We start from the raw sequence: 18,371 nt of genomic DNA on the forward strand, positions 1-18,371 counted from the left end.
TTCGAATAGCTCTAATACAGTAGAACTTCATTAATTCGAAGTCAGTCAGGCACCGAAAAAAATGTGAGTTAAGCGAGTTTGCGAATTATTTAAAAACTAAAGAAAACAACAAAAAATTGTGCACGAAGCCTTGAATCTTGAAGGAAACATTTGATTCAAAACGAGTAGTCAAAATGAGAGAGCATTACCCGAAGGAATCAGCGATATGGGACTGTTGCGTTCTGTAACTAGCGGCGCCGACCGTCATATTTTCAAGAAGTCTAACTAGGCGCAACATCTCAGAATCACCGTCGTTACATTCCACAAAGCTGCGGACGATATTCAGCGACTGTATAACTTCCCCTAAAGTGGGGCCCCGAGGTGGCTCATCATTGTCATCAACCTCTGCCGTCACACTCAGTGATTTCGCCCTCAAGGTCTGCATAGTAGGTTTACTCATTCTCTTCCGTGTTTAAGAAGTCAGTCAACCTCATGCCGAACGACTCACCGTCACTGTCCTTTAATGCGGGAGCAAAGCTTCTCTCCCTCATCGTCAATCCAAGGGACAATACAGGCACTAGCACTGGTGGTATCTTCCTGCTCCATGACTGGTTGCATGTAAGCGATTTGGCAAACGACGAGACAAGCGACGGCAACCTGCTTCGCTGTCGCTCGGTCAATCGCGCAACAAGGCATATCGCATAAAAGCGACAGGAGCAAGCAACCAAGGCAATGAGCGACACGACGGGTAACAATGAGAAATTTCCGTCGCTTGTCGCTGACTCTCGTTGCTGTCGCCGTCGCTCATCTCGTCGCTCGCTAAATCGCTTACATGTGGATCAGTAATGTCCCAAAACACAGCGGCACGGCACCAAGAGTACCGGTCACTGACACCGATCATCAACTCCAAGTGAGGCGAGAGTGACAAAGCCTGCCCAACACCTGCCCAAGCCCAAAAAAATAAAGAGACTACAAAGCGCATGGACCAGCAAGCAGGAAACAGATCAGCGAAGATGCGTGGCATCTTTGTTTTTTCTGCCGAATCTGGATGCCAACTGGCACCACCTAGCGACTAAAAATTGAACCTGGAAGACTGAATTGGCAAACTGACCGTGTAGGCACACGCGGAGTGCTCATCTGATTATCCGGTCATATTTTCATGAGAAATCATGGGACCGTGGAAATTTTGCGAATTATGCAGGATTCTGAATAAACCGAGATTGAATTGTTGAGGTTCTACTGTACTTCGAACGGTAAAAGGGTGCTGTGAACCAAACTTAATGGCAAATGCTATTCACGAATTATTTGAAGTTTAGAATATTTGCGCACCTCTAATGAAAACGCACCATCCGAGCGGTGTGGGATTATCAGTAAGAACACAAGCTCCCAAAACACCGTCAACGTGTCAATCGTGGCGACGGTGACTGGCTATGGCATCCGCGTGTATTCTTTAACCTCCACCAATAGATGACGGGAAACTTGTAAAAGCGACTATTACTGGTACAAAATGCAGTACAACTGTGTTTTGTGGTCCTTCTCTACCGAACCAGTCCTAATCGAATCAACTCTCCAGCCAAAAGTCGCGAGCAACACTTCGATTTCAACACCACCAAATCCCCAGAACATCTCAACTTTGCCCTTACACTAAAAGTGAAAGGATAAAAACACATGAAAGCTGGTGAACTACCTCCATAAGAAACCTGACTTCGGGGCAGAAAAAAGAAGAAAAACACAACCATGCTCAGCATTTCAGAGACACTGTGTGCAGTTGTCCGTACATTTATTTTTCTAATTTCACGTTTATAATAACAAAAAAAAATCACAATTTTTTTTTTAATTTGGTAATTTAGATTTACTATTTGATTTAAATTGGCTTCATTTGATTTAAATCACTGTAGCTAGAAAATAGTGACTCTTTATCACTCTACGTGGTTTTAAACATAAGATTAATACATCAACCCATTCTAAAGGCCCATACGCACATTCGCGTTTGAGCGCGGTGCGTTCTGTAGCGGCAAGCAGACGCGTTGCGTTGCGAAGAGCGCTTGCGCCAAACTTGTACGCACAGTTGTATTGACACGCAGTCAACCGCAGTCAAGAGCCAATAAGAATGCGCTATCGTCGCTAGTGGCTCACCAATAGTAAGCGAAATCCAAGCCAACATGGCGGTGCACAGTGACAGCGTCGAACTGTTCGATCTTGGGACAATCCCGCTGGCTTTCCCGACGTTTTGTAAAGCTTGAACCATTGCAGCCTTGGAAAATACACTCCCCAACGCTTCCCAAAACGAAAAAGCAAGTTCTACGAGCGGAGAACCGGATACGTCTCGCCGAGTCGGCCAAGTGGCACGAGCGAACACGTCACCCTCCTCCCCTCTCTCGGTTTCTGATGGGTCGAACGCACCGCAATGCTTCGGAAAGTTGAGCGAGTCTCTACTCGTTTGCGTCGCGCTACCGAGCGTTGCGGGAAGGTGCGCGTCGCTCCGCAAGCGACCGCGCCTGGCCGCAAGGACTCCGCAACGCACTCAAACGCGTTCAAACGCGAAAGTGCGTATGGGCCTTAATTTCTATCACTGATAACAATGTGGAGGAAAGAATTACTGCAAATCTGAAGTATGGCTTAACAACTTTTTATTTATGTAACCCTTACCATACTAGAGCAAAAACATAAGGTATAAATCTTTATTTGCATTTATTTCGCAGTCCAATTTGCTTGCAATAAGACATTACTTTTCCAGTTGTCGTTCCCATCTTTTGCATTCCGATTTGGTTGCATGGGACGCGACGTAACAGGCGAACGAAGCAGAAAGTAGAAAGCTCAATGCCCCGATTTGGCGAGAAGAGCACTGCTTTCTGCTCTTTTTCAGCGAGATATAAATCTTTCTTACTTATTAGTCTTTGATTTCAATGCACGTAGGAAGCATTAAATTATAGACAAACAATAAATAAAAAAAATATGTTCGGGAATATTTTTGCGGGAATTTGCACTTTAACCTTTTAGACTAGAATTGACTCGCAATAATGCAACCAGTTTGGGGCAGTGAGTCTCACCACGTGGTCCATCATGCAGGAAAGTGCAGCCTCCGCAGCATCCTTGACTCGCAGCGAAGACGGCTTCAGTTCCTTCTCGGCTTTGAGCAGGGGGACGTCGGAAACCTTGGGCTGCAAGCACACAAAAATGACCCCTTCACGGTTATGCCAGCCGCTGCCCGAAGCTTCGTCATCAGAAACTTTATTTCTTGTCAGAGAACTGGTGGCGGAAGGATAAGTTTCGCCGTCCGTCATAGCAGACGTGCACTGCGTGTACAGCCTTGTCTGAGGCAGGCTGTACACGCTGTACACCCCCCTGCCGTTTGGGAAAGACGATAACGAAATGAGGCGAAACGGTGATTTTATGCACTGCCATGCATGAAATCACCATTGTGGGATGGGGGGAATGTAGCTAAACAGTACCATTGATCAGAAGTTATTAACTTCATCTGTGTGGCGTAAAAAGCCAAAATAATGTTTTCATAAAAAGAAGTTTAAACATCTCATACAAATGTAGGCACTGTTTCTTAACTGAAGCTCGTCTCACAACCTACGTGCGCACTGCAGGCAAGTAGTTAGCACCGCTTTCTTGTCACCTTTTTGATTTCTTCTGCTTTGGTTGCTTTAAGTTTTTCCACCCAGACTCGGGTATCTTAAGAAAATGGTGAACTTATACCAGCTCGCCCTTGCCATCACTGTATTATCGACATAGTATTTCGGGGGCTTGGTCCCTTCCGATTCGAATGACTGCCGTAACTTGCACTCGCTTAAAGCCAAAAGACATCCTCTCCAAATACACTAGATCTATGGCTGTAAAATATTATTACTAGTCTATTGGAACAAAAGAGGCCCTGCCACCAAACTCTTAGAGAAAAATGGCATCACCAGAATCTCAGTAAAAACACGCCATCTTTCTGACATCACATAAAGAGAAAAAGAAACAACCGTCAAGACCGGCACCCCCAAAAAAACAAAGCTGCACCCTTACGCCCCGTGCGACTCGAGGCGTCGGACGTTGAGCAGGGCACTTCTTCTCGCGAAGTCAGAGTTCTTGCGCTCAATCAAACGGTTTCAAACACTGTCAAACCTGAGCACACGTTATTTCTAGGTTCAAACAGTGCTGCCACCTGCCTGAGACTTGGAGCCGGAGATGCCGAGTTCGACCACCTCGAGCACGTAGTGCACGCACTCTTTGTCCTGCAACAGCAGTGGGTGCGCCATGAGCCACGTGGTGAGGCACTGGAAGGCCGCCACGATGGTCGAGTGGAGGTCGCGGGAGTGGAACGGCGGGGGACGCTGGCACTGGTACACCACGAAGTCGCAGATCCACTTCACGGCACGCCGACACTCCAGGGAGTCTGACGTGAATACAAGAGGAATCAATGAAAGCAGCGCACGAACACAGGTCAAAGTCAAAGAAAAAAATGGAGCAATCCCGTGTTAATACGCAGTATAGTCACGGCGACAGCTGCGACATGTCAGGGCGGCGTTTTCGAAATTACAATTGTAACATGGCCCATAAAATCAATAATTAAAACTTAAAGGGTCCCTGAAAAGAAAAAAAAATTTAACAGACTGCTTGGGACATGTAAATCAAAAAATTAATTTTAAGAAAAAAAAAAAATTTTTTAGAGCAATATTGATGGCACGAGACGCAATTTAGTTGGCAGTCACCTCCTTTCCACGTGTTTCCTCTTTCGGCATTACGGTCATGCGGAGGAGAGGTGGATCGGCTTTGCCTTCACAACCGAGATGGTCATTCCAGAATAACCCGTGACGTCATGGACTTTTCGCGCAGAATTTCGGATAAATCTCTCGCCGTCAATATTGCTCTAAAAAAAAAAAATTTTTAGTTTTTTTAAACAATCTTTTATTGTTTTAAAGCCTTCTGCTTTAAAACAATAGAAGATGAGAAAAGAAAACAATCCCGAGAAGCAAGGAGAGGCCACCCACCCTGCTGGGGCTGGCGTATCCTAGCCAGTCCCGAAAGCACCTCCAGGGCAGCCAGCGAAACGTGCATGTCCGTCTTCCACGAAGAGATGAGCCGGTGGCAGACCAGGTAGATGGAACGCACAAACAGTGCATTGGCCGAATCTTGCGAAATAGACCGTCGGGGAAAGCCACCAGGCATCGCGATTAGCACAAGAGAAATCCTTGCAGAAGATAGCCTAGTCACTGGATGGGTTTTTGGAGTACTGAAACTCCCTTTTTGGTCCATTTGCCAGCAGGGTTTCTTTCTGTACGCTCTACTTTGAGCTGAGTAAGCTCATTCGAATGCGCAGTGACAGGTTGTTCTATAAAATAATTTTCTCGTACACCAACATTTTTTTATGCCCCCAAGTGATCAATTTTCAAGCACCAATCGTTCCATATTGACCTCCAACAACAGACCTTGCAAACAGGCTTTTACCTTTTGTTTTAAAACAAAATGATGCTTTCGCAAACGGAAAAAGAGCCAGATAAGTGAGCACCCAGGTTCCCACTGCCTCCACTAGATGCCGCCACTAGTGGAGCTGAATTTTGGTAGTGGTGGCAGTATCAAAAAAATAATTTATAAAACAAGGAAAAAGAAATGAAGATTACTATACCCTTTTTGGAGATAAATGCAGATAAGGAAGATTAATCAACTGATTGCACGTACAGATTAAAAGTTGATGATAGAATGAAAAACTCTCACAGTGCAATGACGCGTCACAGCGACCCAGGTGTGACTAATTTAGAGCAAGTCCAAAACCGCCAACCAAAAAAAAAAAAAATTGTTGGCAAAGAGAAAGGGAGTGCAATACTCAGGAAACCTATCCAGTGATTCTAAGACAGCCAGCTCAATGCAGGCAACACAGGATTGACTCTCCACAAAGCTGAGTGATTCAGTAAAGGCTGCGAGGTTTGCTGCAGTGGGCACTTGATACGTAATTTGCCAATATTTCAAATGTTTCAAAAGTAGGTAGCAATTGGGTATAGAGACATGGGCATATGATCGGTATTGTATGGCAAGTCATAAAGCAACAAAACGAAAGGGATGACTGGAATTTCTACCAAAAACAATGAAAATAAAAATAAACCGTCAAACCAAGGGTTAGCTTGCTTAACAATTGACATGGGCACATGGTTCCTTAGCAATTTTATACTTTCTAAGGCAAATCCCAGGTTTGCTTTATTAAAATATAAAGGTTCATAACTGAACATTATACCAAACACAGAGATCTCACCTCTTGCACGAGGCGCAACACAAGAATATGTACAAGCGAAACACTTGCAGCTCAACGACAGTGCCTTGGCCATATGCAAAGTGGCCATCATTCCACAGAAAGCAGGTATTAGTCACAAAAAGACAGAGTAACATTGATTGTCGCAGGATACAGACAGGCTGACAAGAAGTGAACCCACACCAGGCAGGTCTAAAAGCCGGGGAAGCAAACACGCCACAAAACCATTCATAAATGCCGAATGTTAAAAACAACAAACAAAAAAGTGTTGGCATCACCAACTGTAGAAACAGTACGGGATTAATGAGCGAAGCTGACAACATAAACCCAAACAGACCGGCAGGAAGTTCCAAACAACAAAGGCGATACAAATCGTACTCACCTGCGAGAGGAGATTCCAAGAAATTTCTAATGCAAAAATCGTAAATCAGCCTCCTGACACAGTGTGTTGTCCCATTTCGTGAAAATTGTATGGCTTTTGTCGCCAAGTAGAAAATTGTAAAAGAATCATATTATAAACACTCATAATATGTGACCCATATCATAGCTTTAGCAAAATATGGCACTGCAGGTAGCCGTGAAACTCACCTCATTAAATTATAAAAAAACAAAAGCTATCTTAAAAGCATTATTGAATTATAGAAGTATACTATTTAGGTGGCTTGTTTAAATCCTACATTCTTCTCATTGTCCCAACTTTGAATGAAAATGCAATGCTGCAACAATGTGATTCAGAAATGCAGCACTGGAGTACAGATTGCACAAGGACGTCGCAGTATGCGCCTACTGGGTTGCATGCTTCCCAAGTTAATAAACTGCTCAATGACGAATGCATCCATAAAGAATTTCTGGCAAAGAAAAGATTTTTTAATGTAATTTTCTGTTAATTCAAGCTTTTATGTGCTTCTTATGATACTAACACTACACTATTGACAAAAATAAATATAAGAGGGCGGTGGTTTACATTGTAAAACTGAAATGCAGACCCTACCTCCCGTATTCCATCCACTCTTTGGAAGTAAAATGAAAATCCCACGAACAACTGACTCAATTCTTCGTAACCCACTTAGGCTCGTACTGATTCTGACTAACCACATTTGCTCGGATAACAGGAGCACTGTTCACGAACAAAGACTGCGAGTCCACTTTCCCACAGAACTCACAAATAGCCGATCATGCGATCGACGGGAGCATCGCAGAAGCTTACGGGACAGACATCACGAGGAAATCTTATCTGTGCAAATTTCATTTCATTTATTACGTGGGGCTTTACATAGGCGGGGCACACAGTCCTTTGTGTATGTAGGGCACATTGGCCAAACGAAAGAAAGAAAAAACAAAGAATAACAATGAAAAGATTATGCTGTCTAAGTCGTAAAAATATCACTGCTATTGAATCAATCTGTTCCAGTAGCTGATAGCCAGCTGCAAGGAGGAAAGCTTAAAGGTATTAGTCCTAGGAATAGAGCAGTTTGCAAGAATCATCTAGGCGACGTGAGGTGTGTGGTGCGCGTGTCCAGTACAAGTTAATCTGGAAAGGGAAGTGGTGATAAAACTTGGGCAGTATGGTTAGGGTGGATGCGGTTCTGCGTGTTTTTAGAAGGGGGAGGCCAAGTTGTGATTCGAGTTGTGGCGACATTCCCTTTGCGAATAATTGTTTTGTCTCAGATTCTGTATTAGGTACATTTCTTTTGTAGAATGCAAAGCTTGGATGCATCTGTGCTCTGCGGGAAAGCAGAAGGTGCGGGCCTTGTTTGTAAAATGTGCGCATGTTTCTCGAGTGAATGCGGTACACTAGAGAACATCGGGAACAAACGTGCCCCTTCCCCACTGCGACACCTGCCTATCCCAAAAGGATCTCTGTAATGGCCCAGACATTTCCAATATATACCAAATTCGTATATTGGAAATTTCAATACCCAAAATTCATATAGTATTCAGAATTCCAATACACCCAACTGAAAATTTAGTATATTGGAATTTCCAACATTTCATATTGAAAATCTGGTATATTGCAAATTCTAATGTTCCAAATGAAAAATATGGCATATTAGAAAATCGAATATTCCAAATTAAAACTTTGGTTTACATTGTAAATTCTAATATTCCGAAATAAGAGATTTGGCATATTGAAATTTCTAATACCAAAACAAAAAAACTTACAATATACCGAATCGAATGAACTTTTTTCCAAAAGGTTTCTGCGCATGCATGACACACTCTCCCCTGATCCTTGCTTCCTTCTGCTACCATTTCTGGAGAGCACCGTCCCGCACGACCAACACTGTCAACACCCATCTATGCGTGTTCGTTTCTTTCTAACAATTCTTTTTCTTTTTTTAGCGTTAGGGGTGTTTGCAATTCTAGCGACATTAGGGGACGCCACTATCGGGCAAATATGGCGGTCTAATACGGGTTGTGCCCTGCGTGTGCCAGGTTAACTCACAACGGTGGAGAGCTAGAGGTGGATGCACGTTGGGCTGCCCTCCATCAGTAGTTTGTAGACAACCCCCAGAGTGCGCCTGTTACTCAAAAAAGGTTCATTAAACCCCTTAACCGTTTTTAGTTCTGGAGAACTTCTGACCCTCAACTGTTATATTGTTGTCTTTGAAATTGCACATTCATTGCCCACAAAATCAAACTTATGACCACAAATGGAATGGGAACAAAATTTTTAGACATCCAGGGGTGCCATTTGTTGGCAGAGCCGCTAACTTAACCACAAACTAAGCCATGAGCGAACCTGGTTTGTCCAAAATGGTTCAGCGCGTGAACAGGGGACAGCAGACAAGCCATTCTCGTCCCAGACGGTTTGGGGACAACTCCAAGTTGACAAGCTAGGCTCGTCCAAAAATGGTGAAGGGGACCAGGGTAAGTCCTATACTCTCCATGCAATTTAGGCCATGCTAAGGAACATTTTCTCAGTGACTACTAGGAGTATTCCTGTTATATTAAATATCATTTTGTTCGAAAAAATGTATTATTGATCTAGAAGTATATAAATTAATTGAAAATAAATGTTTCTCAATTTTTTTAATTCTAATACTAAAATTTTAGTTTTCTTAGTGCATTAAAAAATCTGTAAAACAAAAACTGTTAGGTGCACATTTTTAATTCTAGTTCAGTACTTTTCAAGCCTATTTAGGTAGTAGGAATAAAAAGTCAACCCTCTATAATGGCAGGTTAAAGAAATAATGGTACCTATGTACTGAAAAACACTGTTTTGAGGTAACTGACTTTAAAGTAAAAAAACAGGTGAACACCAAATTGCTATTGGCACCAACAGCCTCAGAGTCATTTTGTCGATAGCCGCCAACTTCGAAGTCATTGCTAAAGTCATGACTTCGCTTTTAGGCTTATCACCTTGCTTGCTGAGCTTCTCTTGTGACCTGTTGTGTCGCTCGGTCCGTAAAGTATATTTGTGAGCAGTCAACTTCCCTCAGCCACTTGATGGTGTTCCACACGGGGTTTCATCAACAGGACTTCAAAATATTTGCTTGTGCAATGCTACCACCATTGAATGAAAGAACAGCATTCAATGCCGACATTTTGTCGTCGCAAAAACACAGGTGCTTGAAAGTTCACACGGTACACACGTGGAAAAAACACGCACAGCGTCTCGGGATTGTCCTGGTTAAAAAAGAAAAAAAGGTGTGCAATAGTTGCCAGATAATTTTGAAGATTATCTGTTACTGGACAAGCTTTTAGATCTGGTGTTGAAATTTGTTTTGTTGGAAAATTTATAAATGAGGAGCGTATCCCAAAAGGAGGCGTGGTCACCCGCTACTTGCTTTCGAAAGAAGTGATCTTCAGCCCGAAATAGGACTTTCTAGGAACACTGTGACAATGGAAAATGTGCAGAAATAAATAAACTTTTCAAATTGCAAAAAAAAAACTATTTTCTTTTTTTTTTTAATTTTTGCTTATTTTGTGCTTTAAACAACTCTAATTCCGAAAATTCTGGGATTGCAGGTAATTATTGTGTCAAAACTACTAATAAACAGTTGTATGTCATTCGTTTCCGAAAAGTTTAATAGTTTCCTTCCAAACCTCGTTTGAACGAAAATCACAAGGCGAAACCGAAACCTTGCCTGCAGCAGGCAACATTGGTCCTGCTCGTCAACTACTGGACACCAAGTGGTACGGAGACGTCGGCTGTCATCAACGAAAGCTGTGAACGGCGCGCTGCACTCTCTTTTTTCTCTCTCGCCCTCGCGCCTCGAAAAGTAAGAAATAAACAAAACAATCCTTCAAGTTGTTGGCGTTCCGCACAGTGTTGGCAGTGTCCACACAGCGATGCTAACTGCACTGCTCCGCGCACCACTCATTGTACGCTAGATTGGGTGGACTTCGGCGACTGTGGAGTTGCTCCGGCTTTGTTGGCCGGTTTAATAAACTTTAGGCGGAATCGTGTCGCAATATTTTACGTGTAGGCTTTTCAGATGATACGATGTAGGACTGCATTGTTATCTCACATCAAAATTTAACCAGAGTTGCTCTTTAAAGGGAAACTGTAAAACTGTTTTTATTTGCCCTCCAGGATCACGAACATAGGAATTATTTTTCAGTTTGGTGCACGGAGGCTGCAGAAAGTCATTTTCAAAGTACCACTAAAATAGCCTTCCCGGAGCGTTACGTCATAAAAGGAGTTTTCGGGATCTCCGCTTTCGCGCATCTTCAGCGACTATCAAAGCTGTGCACGGCGACTCTTGCTATTTTCAAAACGGCCAGAAAAAGACGTCCCGACTGGTGTCAGTGTGGGGGAACATACCTAGCAAGCTTGTGAATACTCGCGCTGCCTACACAAGCGACACTTTTTTGGCGGCCGAAAGATCCTTTCGTGACGTAACAACTGGTTGGAGGTTTTTCGTGTTTTCTTGCATTTACTTACACCTTTGGGGAAAACGAATGCGGTATCCAGTTTCACGTCATAAAAACACTCTAGAATTTACCCCTGACTCATTCTCTTTCAAGAACCTCTTCAGCTTTCCTTTAAGGGGTTAAAACGAAAAAAGACAGCTTCCTTTCGTAGAGGACAGCTTTCTTTCGACACCACAAGCGGGACGCCAAGCGAAGCAGCCTCCACCGAGCAGACCACAGAAAACCACAAACCGTCGCAACGACTGAGCAGCCATCCAGCATTAGCACCGCCGCACCACGCAAGAACACCAAAAGAGACACCCGACACAGACACACCGGCCACCAGGCAAGCGCAGCCCCACGGGTGAGAGAGCTCACTGAGGGTTTACCGAGGCCATCAGCTCCAAACGGGTCCCAGTCAGATTCTGAGGACAAGCTATGCGATTTCTCCCTGCGCAACCACCGCGGGGACTCCTCATCTGCAAGCAAGGTCAACAACAGCCAGCCCCCAAACCAAAACAAAGTGGTAGTAGCGCCATTTGCCTGCTTCGTTGCACAGCGGGGGCCCAAGGAATCGGATTTATTTTAAATAAGTCTTAACAACTGGTTTCACAGGCTCCAACACTGTAATTTAGCATAAAAGTGTGGCTGGGTTGTGCTTTTTTTCTTTTTATCAAAGAGCAAGTATGTTTTAATCAACAGTTACAAATAAAAAAAGCACAATTTTCCAAGAAGCAGCATGGAGCTAAGCTTTTTTTCTTTTATTGGCCAATGTGAAAGAAAAAAAATGTCGTTCTTTATGTTTCATATGTTTGATTGTATAAAAATAACAAACTGAGTGAAGGAAGTAATTGACTTTGTTCTTGTTTCCTGTTTTGTGTAACGAAACAGCCCAATAACCCACAAGTTTTTTTGTTTTGTTTTATTTTTTTCACTTTTAATTTAGAAAGACCTAACCCCACACAGCCGTATGAAGTTTTTTGTTTTTTTTAGCTCGCAATTTTTTATTAGTGTAAGTCTTTACTCCAACATCTTCACAAAACCAATGCACCATCCAGACATACTTTTGTAAATTACAATGGCAGCCCTTGAAAAAACCTTTCTTTTTCCCTTTATTTAGCTCTACATGACTTTTGCTGTAAAAAAAAAAAAAGAAAAAAAGGAAGTGAGAGCATTTGGGGTGGGATGCCAGCCGAAACCACACTTTAGAAAGGAAAGAGGTCCAAAAACTATCAACGACATTCGGTTTGCCGTTTAGTCGGGCTTTTGAGGCACCGAGACAAACCTGGGTTCACATTTTGAGCATCCCCCAACACATGTGTGAGTCTTGGCTTAGGATGTACTGCAATGGATGCTACGAGCCACCAGAACCAATTCATAGCTCAGAGCATATCATGTGACCTTCTGGATGGGCGATGCATGAAGCCACCTGGAATGCGTGGAGCTCTGGATTGGCGAACATGACTCGTGGGCTCTGTTGCAGTAGACTTTAAGGCGAAATGGAGTATAATGAATATTACTTGTGCTACGTCTAAAAATCCCAAGGCACGGCTGTGCCTGAAAATGTGCGAGGGCAATCCGCAAATTTTCTAAATGCATGCCGATTTTTTTTTTGTCAAGTTTCTTATGATTCTATTTTTTATAACTAAACAGTTAACACCAAAATAAAACAGGAAAGAAAAATAAGTCATAAATTATTTGATTGACAACGAAAGTTGGTTTCCAAAAGGTTAGTCTTTTGCACATTTAAACCAACCATCCAGCGAAGGCACCAAGTTTCAAATTAAAAATAGCCCCAGCACCAGCCATGCAGAGAGACAGCACAGTTCAAGAAAGAAGGTTTTCTGACATATTCCACGTCAGAAACGCTTGTCACAAACACTCTGAAAACTACTGTAACTTTGCTCTGTGGCCTACAGATGGAAGCCACTAAAATGTTGCGAACAGATAATCTTCTTTTTTGAAGACGGTCCTAACAAAGCAAACAGACTCAACTTCAAAGGTGCAATCAATGGGAATTCTCGCCAAGTACCGCCCACAAAAAAGTAGAATGTTACTTCAAAACTCACCACGTACAAGTTTTCACCCAACCAGGACACAAAAAAGGATCAAAAAGCCTTCTAGTTTGTGCCGAAAAAAGAATTCGATGTAGACAAAAGAAAAAATGTCGCAACCATGAACTTTTGGCATCTCGACTAAAATTCACAGGTCATAAAATGTCTGGTTACAACTCAAGTTGGCCCACCAACACGACTTAGAAGTTGGAATGTACAAAAAAATTATGTATCACTTTCTAACAAGCAATTTGTTTGGTTACAGAAACCACATCCACCAACACAGTCCTGCATTTCACCGAGAGAGTTTCATTCCCCGCGAAATTCGCTTGCTCATCGCACGACCAACACCGGCTGCTGCAAATCCAAGTCCCAGTTTTCAGTAACCTGGCTTGTTCTCTAAAATGTTTCAGTCCCTCATCCAATTCCACCAATTATACCGCCACACGGGTCAACACCATCAAATCATCTTCAAAGTCACATGCTCGCACTGCTGCTGCCTCCAGTATTCCGAGCAATAAACACCGAAAAAACGCAGGGCTGAAATCTAAATGTAATCTCGTCAAGAGTGTGGGAACTGGCACTCGCTCAGACCATGGGTCTTTAAACTTGGCATTGATACAATAAAGCAGTGCAGAAGCCAACAGGCCCTCGAAACAATATTTCACATACTAGGGAGTGATTGACTCCTAACTGTGCATCACAAGGTGACTCAAATCCTCTAAAATAGTGTTTAAACATGTAAAACGCTTTACTCAGGGGTGGAGATGACCGAGAAATACTTACGAGGGTACTTTGAACCCCTGCGTTCCTAGAAACCCGGTTGAAGAGCCTATGCGGAGCGCCAGTTCGTCTGCTTCTTTTGCAGGGATTGTGGTGACGTCAGAACACCGAGATCTGATTGGCTCCCATTGGAAGGATAGTGGGCAGACCTCAAGGTCTACCCACTATCCTTCAACCACAGCCAATCAAAGCTCGGCGTATTTCTGACGTCACCGCAACTCCTCCAAAAGAAGCAGACGAACTTGCGCTTGGCATGGCTCAGGCAAAGCTTCGCTTCAGGACCAGCTTTACGTATCCCGGCCACCACCGAGATCCAAAAAAATAGAGGAGTGTGTTCACACAGCTGCGAGTGCTTTGGAGTTACTACGCATTGGCTATGTTGGTGCTCAAAGTCAGCGTTGCTAGTTATCCGAAGCATTGTTTTAAATCGTCGGAAACGGTCTTTTGTCCTCCGGAATCACTAAAACAGTCTGTGACTGTGGAAGCCGGCATCACCTGAACCTCCCGACACCGCATGTAAGGCTCGGAAAAGTCACAATTTCTTATTTTAAAAAATAGTCAATTGCACTCACTCTGCACTGCGTGCCAAAATGGCGGCGTCCACAAAAAGACTGAGAATGGAGTGCCGACATTACCGTAAGCATAACTCACTTGATGGCTCTAGGAACGCGTGCTCTGCATTTTATAGCAAGTTGCAGGCATCATGGGGACTCGTGAAAACTAACTTTCAAAAAAGCAGAAGGTGACAAGATGTCAGGCTCACCGGAGCAAAGAAGGTTGGAGTAGGTCATGTTGGCATTGTCCTGACCCGTCGAAGCCGGCTGGGTCACCTGATTGGCCTCCTCGTGGGCGGTTGCGTCTTGCACGCAGAACAGAAGACCGCCTGAAATCGGCCAGATCAGAGAAACGATCGGGATTAGAACAACAAGAATAGTACTTTCCTAGTTTCTCCTCCATAAACTTGGTCAAATATCAAGCACTGCCGAGGTACGAGGCGAGACACACGCAAACTTGAGGATGACCAACGAGCAGCCTCCACACAAGGTACCGCTGTGGAACATGTTCCACAGCGGTACCTTGTGTGTACGCTGCTCACACCTTTCTCTGTTCCAAACTGAGACCAATAAAGAATTGCGTGACCACGCATCACATAGCTGTAGCACCCGCTTGTCTTTGTGTAACCGTTGCCACAGGCTACGCTTCTAATTGCTTCATCTCTCCTCGCTTGCCCAAAAGTACCGTACTACTGTCGGTACTGTTGCATTGCACGCCCACGGTTGCACAAACAAATAAAGACGATCCCGGTAGCTATTCGCTAATCTTTTCCTCAAGCGCCTATGGTAATGTGCTTAGTTGGAATTTTTCAACATATACTATTCAAAAGACTGAAAAAAAAAATTGCGTTACTAATAGAGCACACATATTTTATGTAATTATTTCACATTTCTAACACGAGCACTTCATATTGTATGTGTATCGCACAGAAATATCTGGGAGCGAACACAGTGTCTCCATGTGTTCGTGAATCGGATTTTAGCTGGTCAGAAGCATCTCTCAATGGTAGCGGAACCAAACACCCACCCAGAAGCATCTGCGTGTTGGTTGAATCCGTCTCGTTCTGGAGCGCTCCAATCAGAAGGTTCATCAGGCGTGGTCTCAGGGACTGGAAGGTCACTGTCTGGCTTGACCCAAAGTCTGCAGACGAGATCGAAACAGAGGACGACATAAACCAAACCGACGATGCACTGCATGGGCAGCGAAACGTCCGGCACAGCTAACACCGAATACCATATCCTTTATCAATATATATATATATATATATATATATATATATATATATATATATATATATATATATATATATATATATACCAAAATTTATTAACAATGCAACAGATACATACTATATACCCCTAAAGAATTTAGTACAAATGAAGTACCACAGGTTTGGGATAAAATAGAACTGCTTTTTTTCATCGCAAAAATAAACTGAGCCTCGCCAAATGCTCGGTCTCCGTCTAAATCTAGCTCTAGTGGTTAGGACCAGATGCCAAAGTTTCAGAGCTTGCATCGTTCGATTCAAATATTTGCACCCTTTACAGCGATGCATGCGTCTTCACCGCTCTGCACCGACGTGCTAGGAGCAGCGGCTGACACGGGAAAGCGCCTGGAATCGCTTGATCGGCTCAGAAATTCTGCTCTCTCTCATAAGTCAACAGTTTATAATTATGATTACATAAAGACCCCTAATTTTAAGTAACAGTTCCCAACAAACAGTCAACCTATATTTGAAAAACTCTGGTCATTTTTTACAGCTGCAAAAGTTTGCTTGAAATGAACCACAGAGTGAGACTGATTTCCTGTCTCATTTATGGGCCCCCAAAGCGTTGTCGGTTCCTATGTTTTCTTGGCTCCTTTCTTTTTGTTGCGTTTCCCTGAAAAACATATCAACGAGGTTCTAGTGTAATTGTTTTTTTTACTCAATCAGGTAATGACGTATAAATATCATCCTAAAGTCAAGGGTACAAGCATTAATGATCTCAAGAAGGTTTTAGCGGGAGCATACCTTTCAGCAGAAGGTTTCCGTAATGCAGTGGAAGTGGGAGCATGGACAAGAGCAGGTGGGTGGAAGACCAGCGGAGCTCCACCTGAGAAATGTTGGGCACCAACCTGCGGCACAAATAAAAAGGAAGTTTAAAGTTCAATGGCACGTTACTCCCACACAATCTGAAGACAGAGGGCAAAATCACTCTTTGACAGTAGCCCCCTGTGGAAGCATGTTCTTTTACGGGAAAAGTGCTTTTATATGTTTTTATATGTTTCGCTGATCAAGATTCTAAAAGTCTTGAACAGATGCGCTGTAGGCTGAGAGTGTCTGGTAGCCTCTCCCTAAACGAAACTTGATCTGTGCGGGGCTTCGGGGTCCGCGGTTGGTTGGACTTTGTACGAGTTCTTGTCTCCTTGAACGAAGCTTGATCTATGCGAGTGGGCTTCGGGGGTCGGTCGTGGGTTGGACTTTGTACGAATTCTTATACCCTGAGTTCTTATAGGCGTAGTCACTAGTCGTAGTCATGGATATACCTGAGCACGCCCGCCAGATACTAGCAATTATATATCGCCTAAGAACGGTCGCGTTGCTTTTTGTGCTAAGTGAGCTTTGTAGGGCGCTTTTCCTTCGGCAAAAGGCACCCCGAAAGCGCCCTAAAAAGGTTTGCAATTTATAAAGCATGGTTATTGTGGTGCGCCCCCGACCAGCCGTGAATGCGTCTCCGTCACTGGAGACATGCCACAGTACCTTGTTGTGCCATATTGGCACCTAATTTGACATTTGTAGGAAGTGTGTAAATGCAAAAATTTTACCCGTGTAATGAACGCTCCCCCCAAATATCTGTCAATTTTTTTAGAAAAAAAGTGTGTTCATTATGCGAGTAAATACGGTAGTATTTTTGAGTGCACACACAGTAGGAAGATGGGCCTGTAAATGTTAACCCTATCTTTTTGGCCGTATTTGAGAACCGGAACCACATGAGCTCTTTTCCATTTGGTGGGCAAGCATCCAGAGGTCATTGAACTATCAAACAATGCAAACAAAAAGTAGGACAAAATACCAGAACACTCCGTTCGTATACGACTAGGTATGTCGTCCAGCCCTGAAGTTTTGTTTTCATTCAATTTGGCAGCTGAGCCCAATGAAACATACAACATGAGTTGGCTTTATCATGGCGAGTTCAGTACTACCCACTCTCACTGGCTTCGACGTTAGAATTCGCACTGCGACTGTCAAGCTGAGCAACTTTCCACAGTATCAGCATCGACAGGACTTGTGTTTTTTAGATAACACAACAGATCCTCGATTTTCCACTACTATTTTTATTTTATTTATTTATTTATTTTTATTTAGTAATACTGCTAATCTCACATGGAGATCATAGCAGGTGAGGTACAAGCATAATGAAACGCAATACACAAAGTCAACTGTACAGGCACTCACATCCTCCGCCACACAGTAACAGACAGAAAAAATATTATTATACTAAACGCGCGGCAAACAAATCAAGAGATCCCTGCTCAATTGTCTCTTGGGGAAGCTCGTTCCACTCCTCCACGGTCCGTGGAAAAAACGAATATTTAAAACAATTACGGTATTACGAGGCATGAATGGAACTATGGAAAAACTATGTCTCTGTCTCGTAGAATAGCCCTGTGAAAAAGTTATATAATCTTGCACATTAATTTTATAATACCCATGAATAATGTGATACAATTAATGCTCGTAACAGGCATAAAAATCTATATCACGGTCCTTGATAAACTACTGACTGGTCTGAAAGCTTTGGCGGTTTCTGCCCTAGTAACTTTTGTCACCACAGCACTGATCCACGCAAAATTAAAAACAAGTGAAAAGAAAGTTTAAAAAAGATGCACGTTGAAATATTTTGATAATCTTTTTAAACCGGATG

At 43.2% G+C, this 18,371-nt stretch overlaps 1 protein-coding gene across 2 annotated transcripts in view; it reads right to left on the reverse strand.

Annotated features, from left to right (window-relative positions):
• The window catches only part of LOC120844098 (ral GTPase-activating protein subunit beta), a 79,812-nt gene that overhangs the window by 35,540 nt on the left and 25,901 nt on the right, over window positions 1-18,371 (reverse strand). The window contains exons 11-17 of one of the 2 annotated variants that reach the window (XM_040215723.3): window positions 16,478-16,581; window positions 15,493-15,606; window positions 14,675-14,794; window positions 11,464-11,553; window positions 4,962-5,102; window positions 4,140-4,366; window positions 3,030-3,140 (exon numbers count right to left, since the gene is read on the reverse strand). In XM_040215723.3, coding sequence (XP_040071657.2) covers window positions 3,030-3,140; window positions 4,140-4,366; window positions 4,962-5,102; window positions 11,464-11,553; window positions 14,675-14,794; window positions 15,493-15,606; window positions 16,478-16,581 — 907 coding nt within the window. The remainder of the gene's footprint in view (window positions 1-3,029; window positions 3,141-4,139; window positions 4,367-4,961; window positions 5,103-11,463; window positions 11,554-14,674; window positions 14,795-15,492; window positions 15,607-16,477; window positions 16,582-18,371) is intronic. The other variant, XM_040215724.3, reaches the window with a different exon arrangement.

The sequence above is a fragment of the Ixodes scapularis genome, unplaced genomic scaffold (assembly GCF_016920785.2).
Source record: "Ixodes scapularis isolate PalLabHiFi unplaced genomic scaffold, ASM1692078v2 PGA_scaffold4__175_contigs__length_147842914, whole genome shotgun sequence".
NCBI lineage: Eukaryota > Metazoa > Arthropoda > Arachnida > Ixodida > Ixodidae > Ixodes > Ixodes scapularis.